We start from the raw sequence: 18611 nt of genomic DNA, 5'->3' as shown, positions 1-18611 counted from the left end.
AGCTCAGAGAAAACTTTTAGTATGACTGAATTATATGAAGCTTTTTCAAAAATGCATCCCTTCTCTATATGTGTGTGTAGATGCATAAGGATGTATTTGTTGCAGGCAGCATTACAAGAAGGGATTTGGGGTGGTCTATATCCGTTGAGTAAATTGAGGCAAGCTTGTAACAGTGGCATTTGTTGGGCAGCCCTGCTTCATTGCTGATTCTGTTAATCCCCTAAATGACTCCATGGGTGATTAGGCAACCAGATAAAACCCTCTCACTTCTGATGAATAAGCCAGTGGGATGTCAGGGCCTCTCTCTGTCCTTCCTAGAGAAATTGGCAACACAAAGACTGGAACTATCTGGCGATCCTTTAAAAAAAGTTTAAAAAATTATTTATTGAATGTGGGTCATGTCCTGGGCACTGTTCTAGGTGTCCCAACCTACTGTGTCTCATTTATTCCTCACTCCAGTTCTGTGACAAGGATGATGATGGTGATGATGATGAACTTACTTCTACATCTGCTAAATCACGAGAGCTGCATTCTTTTACAAAGAAGAAAGTAAAACTTACCCATCATCCCACCACCCATGTCTCTGGCCATTGTTAATATTTTAGTGGTCTTTCAGACTTCCTCTGTATGTTTATGTAAGGAAATGTATGTATACCTTTTAAAACATACTTTTTTAAAATCTCCTTTTAAAAAAGTTAACAGTATAGCATGAACATTTTTCCATTAAAAAAAAAAAAATTCTGGACCTGCAGATTATTGATTGTAGCAGCAGAGTATTCCATTTTATAAATATCCCAAAAGGATTCACCCTCCCTCTACGGTTGGGCTTTGAAACTATTTATGAGCAAAATATCCTCCCACTTTTTATATTTTTTCAAAATATATACACAAAGATGCATATGCATCTTTGCACAATTGTCTGATTATTTTCTTAGGAAAAATTCCTAGCAGTAGGATTGCTGGATTAAAGGCTATGTACATATTAACTTTTGTCACATTTCACCAAAATGCCTTCCAGACTGTTTGAACAGATTTCCATTCCCGCTGATACTGAACCTCTGCTTATTTGTTCCATCTCTTAAAACAAGGTCACTTCTGCTCTGTGGCTCAGCCTCCTCGCCTCTGAAATGGGTGTGAGAATACAACAAATCACAGTTCACATTTACTTAGCACACACTGAGTGCCAGACTACGGACTAACACTTCATATTGATTAGATCTTATCATTTAAGTCTCACATCAACCCCAGGAGAAGATTGTAATATCCCTACTTTACTCTTTTTCTCCCCATTTCTGAGGCTCAGAAAGGTTCAGTAACTTGCCTGAGGTCACCTAGCTAAAGAGTGGCCAAGCTGGGGTACAAGCCCAGCTCTGTCTGCCTCTGGGATTGGGACTCTTGCACTCTGGGCCCTGCATTTCTTCGTCCAGATGAGTTGTCTGATTCATGAACATGGGTGGCAGAGCCTCTCACCCTTTGTGCACATTGCCAGGGCATCGCCATGGCTCACAGGAATGTGTCTGTCCAGCAGTGCTTGCCTTAGTGTGAAAGTAGCAAGGAGGGGTTTTCTGGAAGGTTTAGGAGTTTCCCCTGAGAACAAACGAAGCATCTTTTTACTTTTGTTTTGGAAATGAGGAAGCATGTTTTCAAAGTCAGCACCATCTCCCACACTGAAACCACAGACCTAAACAGATTCCCCCAAACTCACGGCCTTCTCAATCTGTGACCATGTCTCCATTTCTTCCTGGGGGGTGAAACTGCCGTTTTGATTTCTCCAGACTCTAAGGAGCTTCAGCAGTTCTTTTTTTGACTGTGGGAGTCCAGCCCTGTGGGGTCTAAGAATGAATTAATCCTGGTCCACTCCTGCTTAGACTTCCTTTACAGGTCTATTATTTGAGTGGCTGAGTAACATAGCTTCTGAGGGCTGAAGTGAGGCCTCAGGCCTCCCCAGCTCACACCAGCCACTCCTGCAGGCAGCCGGCAACCCCAGATCCTTGTATGTGACAGGAACCATTGGCAGGCACATCCCAGAGAAGGGTGCATTCCCAGCCCTCTCTTTACCCGCAAGGAAGAGATTTAAGTGTTGCTTTAACAGGTTGATGCAAAATAAATAAACAGAAAGGGAGGGAGAGGGAGATGGATGGTTTTCAGTAAATAATGGTGCAGCGGCCAGCAGTTGGAAGGGAGCTGGTGGGCAGGAAGTTTCCCACCTAAGCAGTTGTGACAGGAGTATTAACTGGGAGCCCAGAAAGCAAGCACAAACGCAGCACAGTGAGGACTGCCAGAGCACATACCGGGGCTGGAAAATGTGTGTCTGTCAAGATAAAATGGTGCATTATGTTTGCACCTTCCCATGAACCGAGCCAAGGGTGTCTCTGAGGTGCCTTCTTTCCAGCCCTGGCCAGTTTGACTCTGCTTCAAATGAGCACAGGCCTCTGCTTCAGGAGGGCAGCCTGCCCTGCCTCTCGCTGAGGCTAATAGTTGTGTGCACGTAGCCGGTGGGCCCCTGGAGACTCACCCCTGCTTTTGGAGAAAGGTTTTTATTGCCTTATCTAATATGAGGCTGATTCCTTTTAAGAACACATGTTGACTAGACACTGCTGATGTGAACCTCGCAGAGTCATCTTAGGAAGGGCGGTGGCCCAGGGTGGGGAGTCTTTGTCACTAACAATTAAAGAAGGGATGGCCCAGGGGAAAATTGAAACAGGGGGCTGGAGGGAGATGGGAAAATAAGCAAATGTCTCCGAAACATCCCCCGTGTGTCTGGCACAGTGCCTAGCCCCTTACGTCTATATTTTTTCATTCCATCTTCTCCCCAGCCTTGTGGAGTGGATATATTTATCCTCATCTTACAGATGAAGAAATTGATGCTCAAAGGGGTTCAGCAGCTTGCAATGTCACAGAGCTAAGAAGGAGAGACTAAGATTCTGAGAGAGCATAATGGAAATAAAAATGGTGCTATTGAAGGAAGAAAAAAATGTGTTTTGTGATATTTGATAGAATGGTGCTCCTGCTTTTACGTGGGCAAGAGATAAGGCCTTCCAGTCATGTGTTTATTCACTCTGTGGCTTTCACAAAGCACAACAACTTGCAGTATCTCTGTTTGCCAGTCTGTGCAAGCAGACATAAGTGCCCTTCGCTTATCCATCTGAAACACCTGAACGTCTCCAAATGAACAGAGACATGAGTGGGAGCGACACAGCGGTCCTTCTCATGTCCTTCGAGTGATCTTTTCTTGTCTGTGCCATCCCCACTCAGGTATGACTTTATCGAGATTCGGGATGGGGACAGTGAATCCGCAGACCTCCTGGGCAAACACTGTGGGAACATCGCCCCGCCCACCATCATCTCCTCGGGCTCCATGCTCTACATCAAGTTCACCTCCGACTACGCCCGGCAGGGGGCAGGCTTCTCTCTGCGCTACGAGATCTTCAAGACAGGTCAGTGTGGTCCCACGTAGGGGCCGGGAGATGGGCGTTTTAGAGAAGAAGGAGGGACAGCACCCAGTGGGCTGAGGCACTGGGTAAGGGTGACAGTGTCATCCAGCTTGAGCACGGTGAGCGGTTCAAGGTGAACCCAGAGACATCCCGAGAAGAAGAACCAGCTCAGGTTATCCACTAGCTTAAGGGGGCACACTGCAGAATGCGGGGGCAAAGCAGCCATTGTTTATGGTATTAGACAAATAGAAAACACTTCTTGAAAGAATCTGATTTTGTATGCTTTTAAAATCAAAATAGTCTTCATGGGAAAAAGCAAAACTCTGATGACTTTCTCACAATTACTTCATGGTCTAATGTCTTCATTTGGAACTATATGGGACTGAGGACATAATCTTTTCATTGCTTGGAGTCTCTATAAAGATCTTGCCATGACCTCCCAAATGGGGTCACACCATAGCTTTTAAATTAAAATAAGGCTTAAAGCAGGCCACCCCATTTCTCCGAGCCGAAGCCATCCCTTGGTAGTCCATGTTACCACCTCTGTCCATTGAACCCCTACTCTCTAAATGCCAATGAACTTGACTCCCTGAAAAGCAATCAAAAAATAGCAGAAAAAGAGTCAGAGGGCACTGCACTTGCTTTAAGTTGACTGCTTGATTTCCATCAGGTCCCCCTTAGATTACTTTAGGGCCTGAGACTATGGGCCAGTGCTCATTTCCAAAACTAAATGCAGCAGACTTTTATTCACAAGACCCCGCTTCATCAGCTACACTCACACTCTCCCGGTGGTGTGTCCTCTTCTGTGATGTGTGGAGCTTGTTATCTCGAGGCTAAGGGAAGCATGTCCTCCAGTCCTTCCCACCCACCGCCCACTCCCCCTCCTCAGAGGCTCCCCTTCCATCTATGTGTGTGTCTCCCCTCTCCCCCCAGCAGCCCAAGTTTTACAACTCGTGGATGGAGTCTGGTTCAAGGGGAGGCTGTCAGCCTTGTCATCAAGAGGCCCAAGACTGGCGCCTGTTGAGTTCAGTGTGAGGGGAACTATTCATATATATTTTCTTTTTCACTAAACAGTTCTTGAAAGGAAGTGGTAGCTGCTGAAAGCACTTTTTATATCCACTCTGTCTAAATATTTGTCGGATTTGTCTGCCCGAGAACAAGAACGTGGAATCAAATGAAGGGGTGGGGCCAAGGGGACTGTGTCATGCAAGAGTGGCAGCCCAGGCTGCTGCAGGGCACAGGTCCCAAGAAAGTCTGTCTGCCTTGGGTTTTCATGCTCCTGACTGTGATAAAGTCACAGGGGCTGACAATCTGTGTGTCCAGTGGCTCAAGCTGTTGTGAAGTCCATGAGTAGCTTGATCCATATTCCCGAGTCTTGCGCAAAATTCAGATCAATGCCACCAGCACCAGTGGAATATCCTCTGCTGCCGAGCAGTGGGTAGAATAAAATAGAAAGAAACAAAAGAGGGTGCTTGCTCTCTTTGGGTTGGAGAGGCAGGTGTGCAAACCCTTTGCACATGACAGACTCGCAGGCAATGTTATTGGATGAGTATGTATGTAAATTGAAATGAAAACTATGATATGAGACAATGAATAAGTGCAAAGTAAAGGTACAATTGACATGTGGTGGTTATGAAAATGGGGGAGCAGCGAGTGGCTTAGCAATTGAGGGTCTCCAGAGAATCTATTCAGTAGCAAGGTCCCTAGTGCTAATGCTGCCACTTGGCTGCACTGTGCTGGCCATGAAAGGAAAACAGCTCCAAGCAAGATCTTCCAGGAAGATGGCCAAGGGAAGTCAGAACAAGGGTGAGCAGGGCCATGAAAGCTCAGCCTTGGTCTCACACCACCCAACTTAGTATTTCGCAAGGCATCATGCTACATTCTCCAGAAAGCCATGGGAAAAGTCAATGTTCACTCTATCCATCATGCAAATTTGAAAGGAGGATATTAAAAGATAAAACATGTAAGAGGGTGTCATAATTCAACATTGCTGTCTTGAGGACATGCTGAAGCAGGATTTCAAATGAAGCAACAAGTCTGTGAACCACCTAGCAACAATGGTGCCAGCCAAGGGATGGCTTCGGTTTGGAGAAATGGGGTTTCCTGCTTTAAGGATTGGGGTTGCCTAGTGAAGAGATGATTGTGAGAGAAAGCCCTGCCAACAACAGCCACACTCCTGGCAATGTGAGAGAGCAGATGAGAGCCTAGTAGACTCCTCAGGGCCACTTGTACCTGCCATCATACCCACCTGCTGCTAGAAGAGCAACTCTCCGCATGAAAATCAATCTTACATATGCCAGGCTCGGTGGCTCATGCCTGTAATCCCAGCACTTTGGGAGGTTGTGGCAGGCAGATCACCTGAGGTCAGGAGTTTGAGACCAGCCTGGCCAACATGGCGAAATCCCATCTCTACTAAAACTACAAAACTTAGCCGGGCGTGGTGGCACGTACCTGCAATCCCAGCTACTTGGGAGGCTGAGGCAGGAGAATCGCTTGAACCCAGGAGGTGGAGGTGGCAGTGAGCTGAGATCGTGCCATTGCACTCCAGCCTGGATGACAAGAGCGAAATTCCATCTCAAAAAAAAAAAAAAAAAAAAGTCAACCTTATATAAAGTGCAGAAATGTGCAAGGGAGCAAAATTCAAAACAGAGAAGTTTAGAAAAATGAGCATTCATGCAGATGCCATGTCCTATACCCACATTTCCATTGTTGGAGTCAGGAGAGAAAATATACAAAGTTTACGTCATCCACAGAACATGAAAGAAATGGGTGGACATGCTGAAGAAATCCAAACAAACACAGCTATGTTTGCTAGTCGGATTCATAGAGAGGAAGAAGCGGGGAAAACTGTAAACACAGATATGCAAATAGCCATACTGAGGGCTCTAGAAGCCTTCAGTGGTACATTATCCTGGTGAGCCTCTGCTGCAGGACCCACGGTGTGAGTGCTGACCAGGGCATGTGGCTGGCGTGGAAGGTTCATGTCTGCCCTAAGTGAAGTGGTTTATAAAAGATTCTGTATGTTACCAGACTGTCTACATTTAAAAGGGTAAGTCAGAACAACTCATAAATTTAAAAGATCTCAAATCAAGATATCGTAAGAACAGAAAAAAAGGAATTTTTAAACGTAAAATGTCATGTTGAAAACAAAATCAGTGGAAAATGTGTGTGTGTGTTTGGTTTTTTTCCAGAAGGCCCTTTAACCATAAGTTCAAGATCAGGTTTTCTTTCCTGTTTGCTGGTGACACTTCAGAAACTGACATTTCTGGGGTCATTCACAGAGGTAGAGAAAACCCGGAGTGCCTACTGCCTCCACTTCCTGAATTCAGGAACTGAATTCACCTTCTGCGGAAAAAGGCAAACTCAGCTTCCGGTAAATCCGCCGTGTTTTAAATGTCTTCATACCTGTAGATTCTTCTACTTGCAGAGTTATTGTAAAATTCACAGTGGAAAACGGAGTGGACATTTTCATAGCAGTCCTTTCCTATGAAATCATTCACTGCAACCCAAATCCCCCAGCTTCTGTGGACAATCTTAGCCTTGAGTGGGCTTGAGTATTTGTTGACTCGAGTTCTTCGTTTAACCTTTAAACCTTCTAAGACATCTCAGAAAAGGATCTTGGATAAGGCAGATGTCTGCAAGAGCCAGCTTCTGTCTCCTTTTCTGAGATCTCTTCTTGCCATCTGCTATTCAACTGCTTTTGTGATGCTGCAAACAGTGAGATGGTATGATTAGAGATGAATGCATGATGTTAATATACAGATTTGATTTTCTGCATAAAACAGATAAAACTGGACAAAAGTTTTCCACTGCCTTCAAAATGAGTCAAAGGATATACCCATTTATAGCCATATATCAGAAATGCTTTTTTTTTTTTTTTTTTGCCTTAAGTACCTAAGGTTGAAGTTGCTTTTCAGACAATTGCAGGAACTCAAGACCCTGAGAACAATGGATACTTTCAAATTTCACATTCTCCAAGTCTCTCTTAGACTCAGTAGATGTCCATCATGGAAGCACTTGTGCCCCACTGATGACAGGAACCAAAGAAAGATTCCACCAGAAAATTCCCCACTCCCAGGGGGGTGGAGATTCCCCTTGCCTTCTAAGGGAATAACAATAGAGCAAGCTCTAAGAGGGCACGTCAGGATGCTCTTTCTAGCTCTCAAGCAAGAAGTGAATAGAGAGTTAATTTCCTCCAACCATGTGTGAGGCTCAGCTGAGTGGCCCGCATGAGGAATGCTGCACAGCAGCCATAAACTCTAACCTTTTCAAAATTCCTCTTGGCCCCCTGAAGACCCGCCAGCTGGCTTGGCTTTGCTGAATTGCCTCATCCCGGGCCATTGAGGAGGCCCTCAGGAGTCTGAAGCCCAATCATAAACAAAGCTGGGGGAGGCGGCCCCAGCTCATCCCGCCAGGACTAGCTGCCCATTGAAAACTCTGGGCCTGCCCTGCTGCTGCCATGCATATGAATGATGGGGTGCAGAGCCTCTGAGATTTGCTGCTTAGAGCCTCCACAGAACCCATGCAAAGGTTAGCCCTTGCTCTCGTGTGTTCCTAGTCCCTACCCTGCCAAGGCACAGCACAAGGTGGAAAGTAGGAAGTGATGGATGGATAGAGAGGACATACTGGAATTTTCTGTCTGGTGCTGAAGAAAGTTGCAACTCCTCCATCCCCACTTATTTGCATGGCACTTCTTCCAAATCAGACATTTGCCTCTTTCCAGAAAGCTGTCATCAATAAAGAGACTCAACGAGAGGCCTCCTACAGGAGCTGAGGATAAAGACATCGCCGCAGGCTAAGATCAGTGTATTGACATCACCTAGTTATATTTGAGTGTGAGCCCCAGAGGACACTTCCTGCCAGTAAACACCTAGTTTATCAAGTATTTCTGGTGGGTTTTTTTTTTTTTTTTTTAATGCTTAAGAGTGTCTATTATCCTCCTTAAAAATCCTGCTTCCTTTTCTTCTTTTAAAATCTGAACATAATGAGTGAAATCAATTCTAATTGTCCAGTATTTCCATTCGTTGCGTGAATGTGCACAAGCTCGTGCTCCGTGGGTCCATAGGTCTGGGTTGCAGTGCTCCTGGGACCCGTCTGTGGTGCTGCCCTGGCAAATGGTGGCTGGATTAAAGCACAACAAGGACCCTTTTAATATGACTCCACCTAGAGGCATTCAGAGATAGGGTGGCTGCAATCCTCTTATGAGCTCCTGTTCCTGTTCCTGTTGCCATCCAAGTTTGCACCAGGATGCAAATGTGTGCCACATTTAATCAGGATGCCTCCATGCGTCCCAAGAAAGCAGACACAAGAGCTCAGGAGAGAAACAAGACCATCCACACCACAAAGGAGCCAGAAGCCTTCCAAATGTCAATGCACTGCTGCATTTTTCCAAACTTGTTGCCGGAGCGGCCTTTAACATCCCCAACGGCCTGCTGTGATCCACCAGCTAAAAACATCGATTGTTAATTGTCTGACCACTACAGAGCAGCTCGTTTTAATATAGTCATGACATGAATGAGACCCAAGCTCCCCTTTGCCCCTCCCCTGAGGCACCTTGGATCTTGGAGGGATAAGGGGGCACTTCGTTGGCTGTGGTACAATAGGGGCTAGTGTTGAGGTCAGCAATAAATAAGGGGTAACATTGTTTTCCCTGCTGGCAATCAGCAAGCCTTCCTTAAGGATTGAAATAACTTACATTTCTGGAGTGAGCAGCTGAGTAACTGAGAAAGAAGACTCTGTTCCTTTTCAAGAGAATCCCTCTCTCTCTCTCTTTCTCTATCTCTTTCTCTTTCTCACACACACACACACACACACACACACACACACACTTCTCTCTACCCCTACCCAATTCCTCAATTGCTGCTCTCATTCTGATATGTAGAGCAAGCCAGCTGTGCCTCCCTAATTTATGAGGGCTTGAAACGTGCATGTGAAGAGCATGTTGCTTCAAGGGCCACTCCAGTGGCAACAAAAACCTCAAGAGTAGGGGGATTTGGGCCCAAACATTTAAATAACCCACGTAACAGAGGCCGCGAAGAAAGGCATCTTCTTCTTAGTGCTACAGTTGTCTTTTACATACAGGCTCTGAAGATTGCTCAAAAAACTTCACAAGCCCCAATGGGACCATCGAATCCCCTGGGTTTCCTGAGAAGTATCCACACAACTTGGACTGCACCTTTACCATCCTGGCCAAACCCAAGATGGAGATCGTCCTGCAGTTCCTGATCTTTGACCTGGAGCATGACCCTTTACAGGTGGGAGAGGGGGACTGCAAGTACGACTGGCTGGACATCTGGGATGGCATTCCACATGGTGAGTGATGTCATGAGGCATTCTTCAGTAGCTTGGCCTTTGCCTGTTAATTGCTTTAGTGATGATAAAGAGGAAGAACAAAGACTTCAAAGCTCCTATGAGTTCTTATGTGACCTATGGTGACTTTCTCTTCTTCCCCTTCACTAAGGATAGCTTGAGAGAAATTACAGGAAGGCTGTCTACTTTCTTGGAAATATTTCTTTAGAAAAGGATAGGAGACTAAGTAGACACTTGGAAAGGATGAGAAAACTTATAGATAGTGTTCATTTCTACCCCAAATTGTCAGGATAGAAGGTGGCTTGATGGCTAACCCCTATGACCAAACAGAAGGACTCCAAGCCAGACTGGCCGGGCTTAACTCCTGGCTCTGCTACTCACCAGCTGTGCAACCTTAGACAGATTACTTACCCTGTCTGTGTCAAGTTAGCTGCTATCGTCATCATTATTATTACTATAATTTTAAAATTATTATTAATATAGTCATAAATATTGAAAAGGTACATCACCCAAGGCTGAGAGCCACTAGTACTTCACAGGCGAAGACCAACATAGATCCTGGGTCTAATCAGTACTGGAAAGGAACAAATCTTTCACTTTTGTAGTCATTCTAAGTATCTTCTAATATAAAGGAGACATGATGACTAAGCAAGAAGAGCAATTTCATTTCCTGGGTAAAGCACAAGACTTAGTCAGAAAACTTGGGTTGGAGGCCCAGCTCTGCTATTTCCTAGCAGTATGAATAAGGAAATCACATGCACTCTCCAAACTTCAGTTTCTTCCTCTGTAGAACAGACATTGTAATGATGCCTTTCCAGCTCATCTTCCAGGCCACTGAGAACAGAATGAAGCCAGTGAAAGCGGCCTGTACCTTTTGGTGAAAAGTGAAAGTGCTTTTAATGTGCAAGAAAAATATTAGCCATTGTTCTTGAAACATATCTTTGGTTTTTATGGCAAGGTGTACAAAGTGATGCTTCACTGAATAAAATGCAGTGAGGGGAAGGGAAAACAGTGGAAACCAAGTTTGACATTTTGATTTCCACTGACTTCTCTTTGTCTTGAATGTCCAGTTGGCCCCCTGATTGGCAAGTACTGTGGGACCAAAACACCCTCTGAACTTCGCTCATCGACGGGGATCCTCTCCCTGACCTTTCACACGGACATGGCGGTGGCCAAGGATGGCTTCTCTGCGCGTTACTACCTGGTCCACCAAGAGCCGCTAGAGAGTGAGTTGGCCGATTGGGAACCTCTGTCCTGTCCTTCCAGCAGGGCTGTGAGGGTGTACAGGTGAAGAGAGGCTAGCTCTATGAGAGAGAAGATGGGAACTCTATGGATTTATGGTGGCATCTGAGTTTAGAGGCACCCACATCCTCTTGCCAGGAAGAGGTTGATTAGAAAAGAACACATGTCAGTCTGGGTGCTTATTTCTTTAAATATATATATATATATATATAAAACAAGAATTAGTTATTTTCAGGGAAAGTCATGGCACCATGTCATACCTCAGTTTCCTCATCCATGAATGAAAGAGAGGTTAGTTAGGATGCCCTATACAGGGTCCCTCCTGTGCTAACATTTTTTTAGTCTGTGGCCATTTTTTTCCCCCTCTCAAAATCTCAGGGGCCATTGTCACAAAACTGAACCGTTTTAAACCTCTCTTTCTCTGTATTTTTTTGACATTAACCATCTCTGGGCCTGGGTAATGTTTTCCTGACTGGATTGGTACAACTGCTTAGACTTGGACTTCACACATCCACCAAAGATAGTTTGTGGAGCTTTTACTATGTGCCAGGCACCAAGCAAGGAATTAAAAACTGTCACTCTGACCGCAGCTGCTGTGGGACTTGCCGTCCCTCAGCACTGAGCAACATCTTCAAATCAGCTGCTCTTGGGCATGTGTTTCAAATGTGCTGCTATTCCTACTTAAAAACCCAAACGATAACTTTTTTTTTCTTTTTTTGAGACAGAGTCTGTCTCTCTTGCCCAGGCTGGAGTGCAGTGGCTCGATCTCAGCTCACTGCAATCTCCACCTCCCGGTTTAAACGATCCTCGTGTCTCAGCCTCCCAAGTAGCTGCAACTACAGGCATGTGCCACCATGCCCAGCTAATTTTTGTATTTTTAGCAGAGGTGGGGTTTTGCCATGTTGGCCAGCCTGGTCTTGAACTCCTGGCCTCAAGTGCTCTGCCTGCCTCCGCCTCCTCAAATGCTGGGATTATAGGTGTGAGCCACCATGCCCAGCCCCAAATAAGTTTCAAGACTAAAGAAGCACTTTTAAGAATGCTTCAAGCTGTGGAAATCCTGCCCTGTTTGCAGACAACTCACCATACATATAACTACAGACATAGCAGCCTGGCCTGCAGGAAGGTTGCTGGGTTTTGCATTTGTTTTTTCATCAAAGAGCCTCTGAAGATTGAGTGACAAAGAAACAGTATGGCAAATTGCACCAGGTCCCGTGAATGGCCAGTGCAGTCACAGAGTAAGGAATAGGCTGATACCTGATAAGGATTGCTGGCCCATCTTAGACACATGCGCACACCCATATCGATCAGTGTTCATGGCATTCATGGAAGGACAGCAATGCAACTGACAGCACAAGGCCAGAGTAAGTGACTGCTGGGTCTATTTGTCCAGACAGGTGGTGCAGGGGAATAGAGAGTGACATGCATGTGCTCATGGAGAGGTTTCCCAAAGACAAGTATTCATGCTTTGTAATGTCTGTCTTCTGTGCCAGAACTCACAAGACAGTTGAGTGAAAAAAGAAAGAAGCAAAAGTGCCTCCTGGGTGTTTATTAATAAAGCAGGCTTTCCACGATGTATGAGCTCACCCAAATCGCCACAAGTCTGTCTCACATTTACCTGTATTGCACTAATGGTGCATCTGGCATCTGTAGCCTGCAGCACTAACAGTTTTTGTGCTTTAGATTGTATTTTTAATTTGTATGATGATTCTATTATTTATCCATAGCCTGATTTCTTTTAGGTCCCATTTAGTTTCTTTCAGACCCAGAGGGGTTGTCAAGCTCCATGACTTGGTGTAGTTGTTTTTAAAACATGAGCATATAATTAGGGTCTGTTAAATGAGGAAATGCCTGCAAGGACTTGTGCCTAGAAGGGAGGCAACATTTGGGGGACCCCAGGGTATGAGGTTGAAAGGCCTAACTCTGCATTTGACCTTTCCCCAGACTTTCAGTGCAATGTCCCTCTGGGCATGGAGTCTGGCCGGATTGCTAATGAACAGATCAGTGCCTCATCTACCTACTCTGATGGGAGGTGGACCCCTCAACAAAGCCGGCTCCATGGTGATGACAATGGCTGGACCCCCAACTTGGATTCCAACAAGGAGTATCTCCAGGTACTTGTGCAGATACCAGAGGATGTGCAGAGTGTGTATGTATTGCTGGAGTAGGAGGGTAGCTCCTCAAATACGGTGGACAGAGGACACAAAGAAAATAAACACAGCATACATGAGAACTCCACTGATTCATTCATCCAAACAGATGTGTATGCCACGCACTGGGTTACATGCTGGCATACACTGATCAGAGGGAGCCTGCTCCTGCCCTTGTGGAGATTACTGAGCCTGGGAGGAGTTGTTTGGCCAGGATGCTGTTTGCTCTATCACTATACATATTCAAGGAACATTCTATAAGCTGTTTGAATCTTCCTCATTCTTGGCACGGGAGGCATCAGGGACATGGGGGGCATTCTCCTAAGGGCAGGTTTGTTGAGGTGCTAACTGCGCATGACAGCTTCTCATGATCTTTGCTATTTGGAGACAGCCCTGCCAGGAAGGTTTTGCACAGAGCTATCAGAAGAACACATGGGAAAATGTCACTACCAGGAACGGAACTCAAGGCGTCCAGATGCTCAGCAGCATCTCTTCAGACCATTGTTTGCTTTATTCTGAATAAAACTTGCAGCTCGTGTTGAGTAATCTTCCCGCACTGCACACTGCTCCAGTTCTCATCCCCTGGGAAGAAGTAAACAGGGGAAAAGCAAGCTACTAGTTCCACACCAGAGGAGTGACTGCTTTTATGACACATGTAAGACAGCCTTGTGACCCACTGACAAGCCTGTCCTAGCTCTGATGCGACATGGTGACCTCTGCTCTAAGAAGGATGTTGCAAAGCAGACAACAGGAAACGGAGAAAGACCACTTAGAAACTCCAGGGAGTCCACCGAGGTTCTAACAGCAAGCCCTGGGGCCGTTTGTCATTGTCTCTCCTCTCTGCCTCTCCAAAAATCCATCTCAGCCTGCAAAGCTTCCAGAAAGTTCTTTATAACTGGCATCCCCTATCTTTGACCTTAATCTTATACTTTCTCCTATTGCCATCCACCTGTTTCTCATACGTGTAGATGGCACTGTGTACTTATTTGAATGTTTAGTAATGCTGAGCACATTGTAGGTCACCAATAAGTGCTTACTGAATTGAATTTAGCCAGTGTGTGCTAGCTACATTTTGGTCACATGGAGACTGCCATTCAGAAACACCATGGCCAGCAAAGGAATGACATCCAGCAATTTCCAAATGGGTTTGGCATTGTGGGAGGGGAAGTACCTTAAAATGTTGGCCATCCTCCTCATAGAGCAAAAGGTCAGGCCTTGGTGCATAAGCCTAATTGCTTGGGCAGACTCTACATGCCCTTTGACCCCTTAGTGACCTGAGCAACTAAGTACACAATGGAGGGAGAGGGTGTGGGGAGGGGATGCCTCTATGAGTGTGACTTTTGGAACTAGGGCATTGTAAGTGAATTGGACAGGAGTAGAGTGGAGTAGATTCAGCCTTATTTCTTTAAAGCAGCATCTGCTTCCACAGTTCAAGGCAGGCCTTCATTTACTAAGAAGGGATTATAGTTCTAGATGTTCAATGATTTAGAAAAAATGAGTGTTGTCCCTTCATATTTGCAAAAGAGAGAAAAAAGAAAACCTAGCTTTTCAAGGTGTCTGATTTAGTGTTAGATAATGCAAGTTTAATCGTCCAATGGAATTGCAAACTGATACTAATTACAAGGACGTCTCAGCGAATCACAGATACAGGTTGGGAGAAAAGTCTAATGATTGCATCCTTTGGAAAAAAACAAGACACTGCCCTGTGTTGGGAATGGTGGTCTCTTACTCCTGCCCTCTCTTCCCCAGGTGGACCTGCGCTTTTTAACCATGCTCACAGCCATCGCAACACAGGGAGCGATTTCCAGGGAAACACAGAATGGCTACTATGTCAAATCCTATAAGCTGGAAGTCAGCACTAATGGAGAGGACTGGATGGTGTACCGGCATGGCAAAAATCACAAGGTAAATCCATGATCCTACCTTAAAGGCACATTGGACCAAGGCAGGAGGGATGGGATCGGGGAGCTTTAAGCCGACCTCCTACAGGAAAGAGGGCCTTGTGTAGTGAGGCTCAGATAATTGATGGAGGCAAGGGTCGTGCTGGGCTTGAAAATCTTCTCTCTTAGGCTAAAGCGATTGGAAAATACCGTTTCTCTGACAGCCCGGTTGCTGTTGCATCTTGCACAGCAGAGAGAGAGAGAGCTTGCAGAGTGTTCTCTGACTTCAAATGAAGGAGAAAATGTGTCCCCAGTCCGCTTCTCCCCACACAGGATTCACTGAACATTTATGGCCTGAGTCCCTTCCACATGCTGGGTTAACAATCACAAAACCACATGACACTACAGTTCAGGAGTTACCGAGCTCTGGAAATGAAAGGGCACAAATCCTGAGAGGGAATCACAATGTCCCGCAGAAGAAAGAGGACAATAAATAATGAAGAGAAATTCAGTTTGTCGGAGATGGGTTCTGAACTGGCAATCATGCTTAGCAGCGAGGCATTGAATTCTCTCTGCTGGTGTCTCCCGCGTCTGCGGCTCCCGGAGGTGTGGTCTGTGTGGGTGATGTGGGGCTTTTGTTGTATACATATGGATAAATGTCTGGCACTCCACTTTCTTAAGACACATGACATTCTGGGTCTGCAGCTGGCACGGGCGATGTGGTGGCTATATGTGTATATACACAGCACACTCAGCACATAGGGGCTTATTGCAAACAGCCAGGGGCTTGTGTGGGTGGGATTGCAGTATCTGTGATGGGAGCACAGGGCATGGTGCCCCCTGCAGAGCAGGAGCTGGCACAGAGGTCTGGAAGAAGAGTGTGATGTCCGGGAGATTCCCAGGGGCTGCCTCTCCTTCCCTAAAAGGGAGGTAGGGAGGGAGGAAGCGGGTCTCTCCTGCAGCGTTCCAGTTCCACCAGGCCCTGGTCTGTTAGGGTGTGAATTATCAAAACAGGTCACATGTGGCCAAGCCTAGGGAGGCCAAAGATCTTTTCCAAAGGGAATCTCCTCAGCCCCTATCACTGCCCCAAGGCAGCTTGCTCTGGCTGGTGCAGCTGGAAACCTTAGACCCAGAAAATTCTGAACTATGACATTGGCAGCCTCACTTGGGAAACGGGAAAAGGAGTAGATTTTTTAAAAATCGAAAACAATGTAGTAGTAATGGGGTACCACTCATCTGAAAACCATGGCTTCTGGATATTACCAGGTATCTCACACACATGCACACAATTGCCCGATTTCCATGATAAAGATTGTGAGGTACTTAGTAATTGAAAGATGTGCCAGGCCAGGTCTGGTTTCCCACTGACTTGGTTTCAGGAAGACTTGCCAAGCATCCGTCGGGAATGGCCAGCCTGAATTGGCACTGGGTGCCAGGAGCTTGGGGGCTGAGACCTGGTTCCACCCCAGCCTTTTCAATGATAAACTGGTAGATCTCCGAAGCTCAGCTAGCAGACGAGTGCCAGAAGCCAGGCAGGGGTGACCCCCGGGGAGAGGAGTGGGGCTCACCTGACTGTCTCCCTGTCCAGGCGCAGTGACTAAGCAGCGTGGGCCTGGAGGGATACTGTAGCATAAGCTGTTTTAAAAGCGTGCAGATGGACCAGGATGCTATTTTAAAACATCATTTGTAGGAAACCTGCTTTTGGAAATACCTTAGCACTGCACATTTTCACAGAACGCTGTCCTCCCTGGCATTATCCCTGGTATTCATTCTTCAGGAAAGATATTCCTGAAATTGAATTTAGCTTTCTGGTTTTCAGAATTATTTTTCTCAACTTTTTCATAGTGGATACGTTCTCTTTTACCTTCTCTTTCCCCACTTGGCTAGATTTCTTTCCCCAGGAGCCAAGGGGTAACTTGAGAGTTTTTTTGTTTTTGTTTTTGTTTTACTGAATTAGTCCTGCCCAAATAAATGGAGTTGGGGCAGAGGAAAAGCCCTTTCTCTTCCACATTAGAAATTCATCCTCTGTGTACTTAGAAGGAGGCAGGAGAATGGAGAGCCTGCCAATTAGGCATTGCCCCACTCTCCAAGCTCCTTCACCCCACTGTGGGTGTGGTGGGCACCCAGGAGGCTTTCCTTGTCTCCTCTGCAAGGATGGTCTCAGCTGCCCCTTCATTAGCAGATCTTTCGTTCAGATATCTGTATTTAATGTGCAGATTCCCCCTCATTCACGGTGCGTCAGTGCAGCTCTCCGGGCTGTTGGGGTTGAAATAGTTGAGTGAACCATGCCAAATAGATTTGTCAAGTCTGCCACAGTTTGATTTGATGCCATGGGGGACGTGGGGGTTGGGGAGGGGACTTGGGGGCAGTGGAGGAAGAGGCTTCGTCCACGCCGAGTACCACCACTGAGTTTCTCTTTGTAGCCGCTGGATGGTGAGCACTGTGCCCAGCTAACGGGTGCTAAGTGGCGGGCTTGAAAGTGAAATTCAGACAACAGGAGTTAGCAGAAAAGCAAAGCAGAGAGGAAGGCAGCCACCGGCTCCGCTCTGCTCTGCAGTGCAGAGGGAAGGTTTGCAAATGCCTTCCCAGTGTGCAGGGAAGGAAGAGGGAATTGTGACATTTGGGACAGAAATGTGGGAACTCGATTTCAACTCCCTGGTCACTGTCAACAGCAATGCAGCATACCAAAGACCAGGGAATTGGGGAAGGCAGAGAAAAACAAGATTAATGAGCATGCAAGGTGGCGGGGGAGGGCTGTGCTATGTCTTTGCAAAACACTGTTTACAATGTGGACCCAGACTGGGCTGAGGCAAGGCCTAGGCCTCTGAAAGAATGCCTTCCTTCTTGCTGCCAGGGGGTGAGGAAGACTAAGGAACTCTTTTCCAGCCTCCCCTAGCCAGGGAGCAGCCTCTTCTTGGTCTCTTCCCATCTAACAGGTCATCACGAGGTCGCCTATGAGAAAGTGGTCAGTCACCCTGTTGCTGGGGCATTGCAAACCTCCCCCTGGCAAATGCAGCCTGGTTACACAGGCCACATGCACAGCACATTCCAAATCTTTATCCAATTCCACATGCCATAAATATGGAACCTATGATTCTCATATAGGGCGGGCCCGCCTTATGTATATTTATGGCATAACCACAAGGCAGAGAGCTCATCTGCCTGATGGAACCCATATCCAACCCACATGCTCCCTTAAATTATACAAATTGCTTTGCATACATTTCTTTAGAAACCACAAGCAGAAATTACTGCTTTTGGTTTCCCCAGCTATATTAGTAACACCCCAGACGCAGACATGGCATTGTTAATACAACAGTAGAAGGTTCATGTATGTTTACATAATTATAGGCACAATTATGTACATACATACCAAGAGGGGCACATGGAGAGTGATAGGAAGAGCTCAGAGGCACAAGGTCTTAGTCAAGGTCCTGCCCTCCTGAGATGCTGATTCCATGAGTCTGCACTGGGGGATCAGCTGTGCCTGGGGAATAGAACCACAGCTGGTGACAAGACAGGGGACAGAGACTATTGCCCTTATTTGTCTAGGCAAAAGCCCTTATCTTCAGTTCCCTCTCATTCGGTAAACTTGGGGA

At 46.2% G+C, this 18611-nt stretch overlaps 1 protein-coding gene across 4 annotated transcripts in view; it reads left to right on the top strand.

Annotated features, from left to right (window-relative positions):
- Nucleotides 1–18611, top strand: part of NRP2 (neuropilin 2) — a 115205-nt gene that overhangs the window by 30322 nt on the left and 66272 nt on the right. For all 4 annotated transcript variants that reach the window (XM_017893925.1, XM_017893924.1, XM_017893927.1 and 1 more), the window contains exons 3-7: nt 3256–3437; nt 9516–9746; nt 10814–10969; nt 12927–13096; nt 14882–15037. In XM_017893925.1, the coding sequence (XP_017749414.1) occupies nt 3256–3437; nt 9516–9746; nt 10814–10969; nt 12927–13096; nt 14882–15037 (895 nt within the window). The remainder of the gene's footprint in view (nt 1–3255; nt 3438–9515; nt 9747–10813; nt 10970–12926; nt 13097–14881; nt 15038–18611) is intronic.

The sequence above is a fragment of the Rhinopithecus bieti genome, unplaced genomic scaffold (assembly GCF_001698545.2).
Source record: "Rhinopithecus bieti isolate Rb0 unplaced genomic scaffold, ASM169854v2 scaffold_22522, whole genome shotgun sequence".
Taxonomy (NCBI): domain Eukaryota; kingdom Metazoa; phylum Chordata; class Mammalia; order Primates; family Cercopithecidae; genus Rhinopithecus; species Rhinopithecus bieti.
This window is presented reverse-complemented; position numbering and strand designations above follow the sequence as displayed.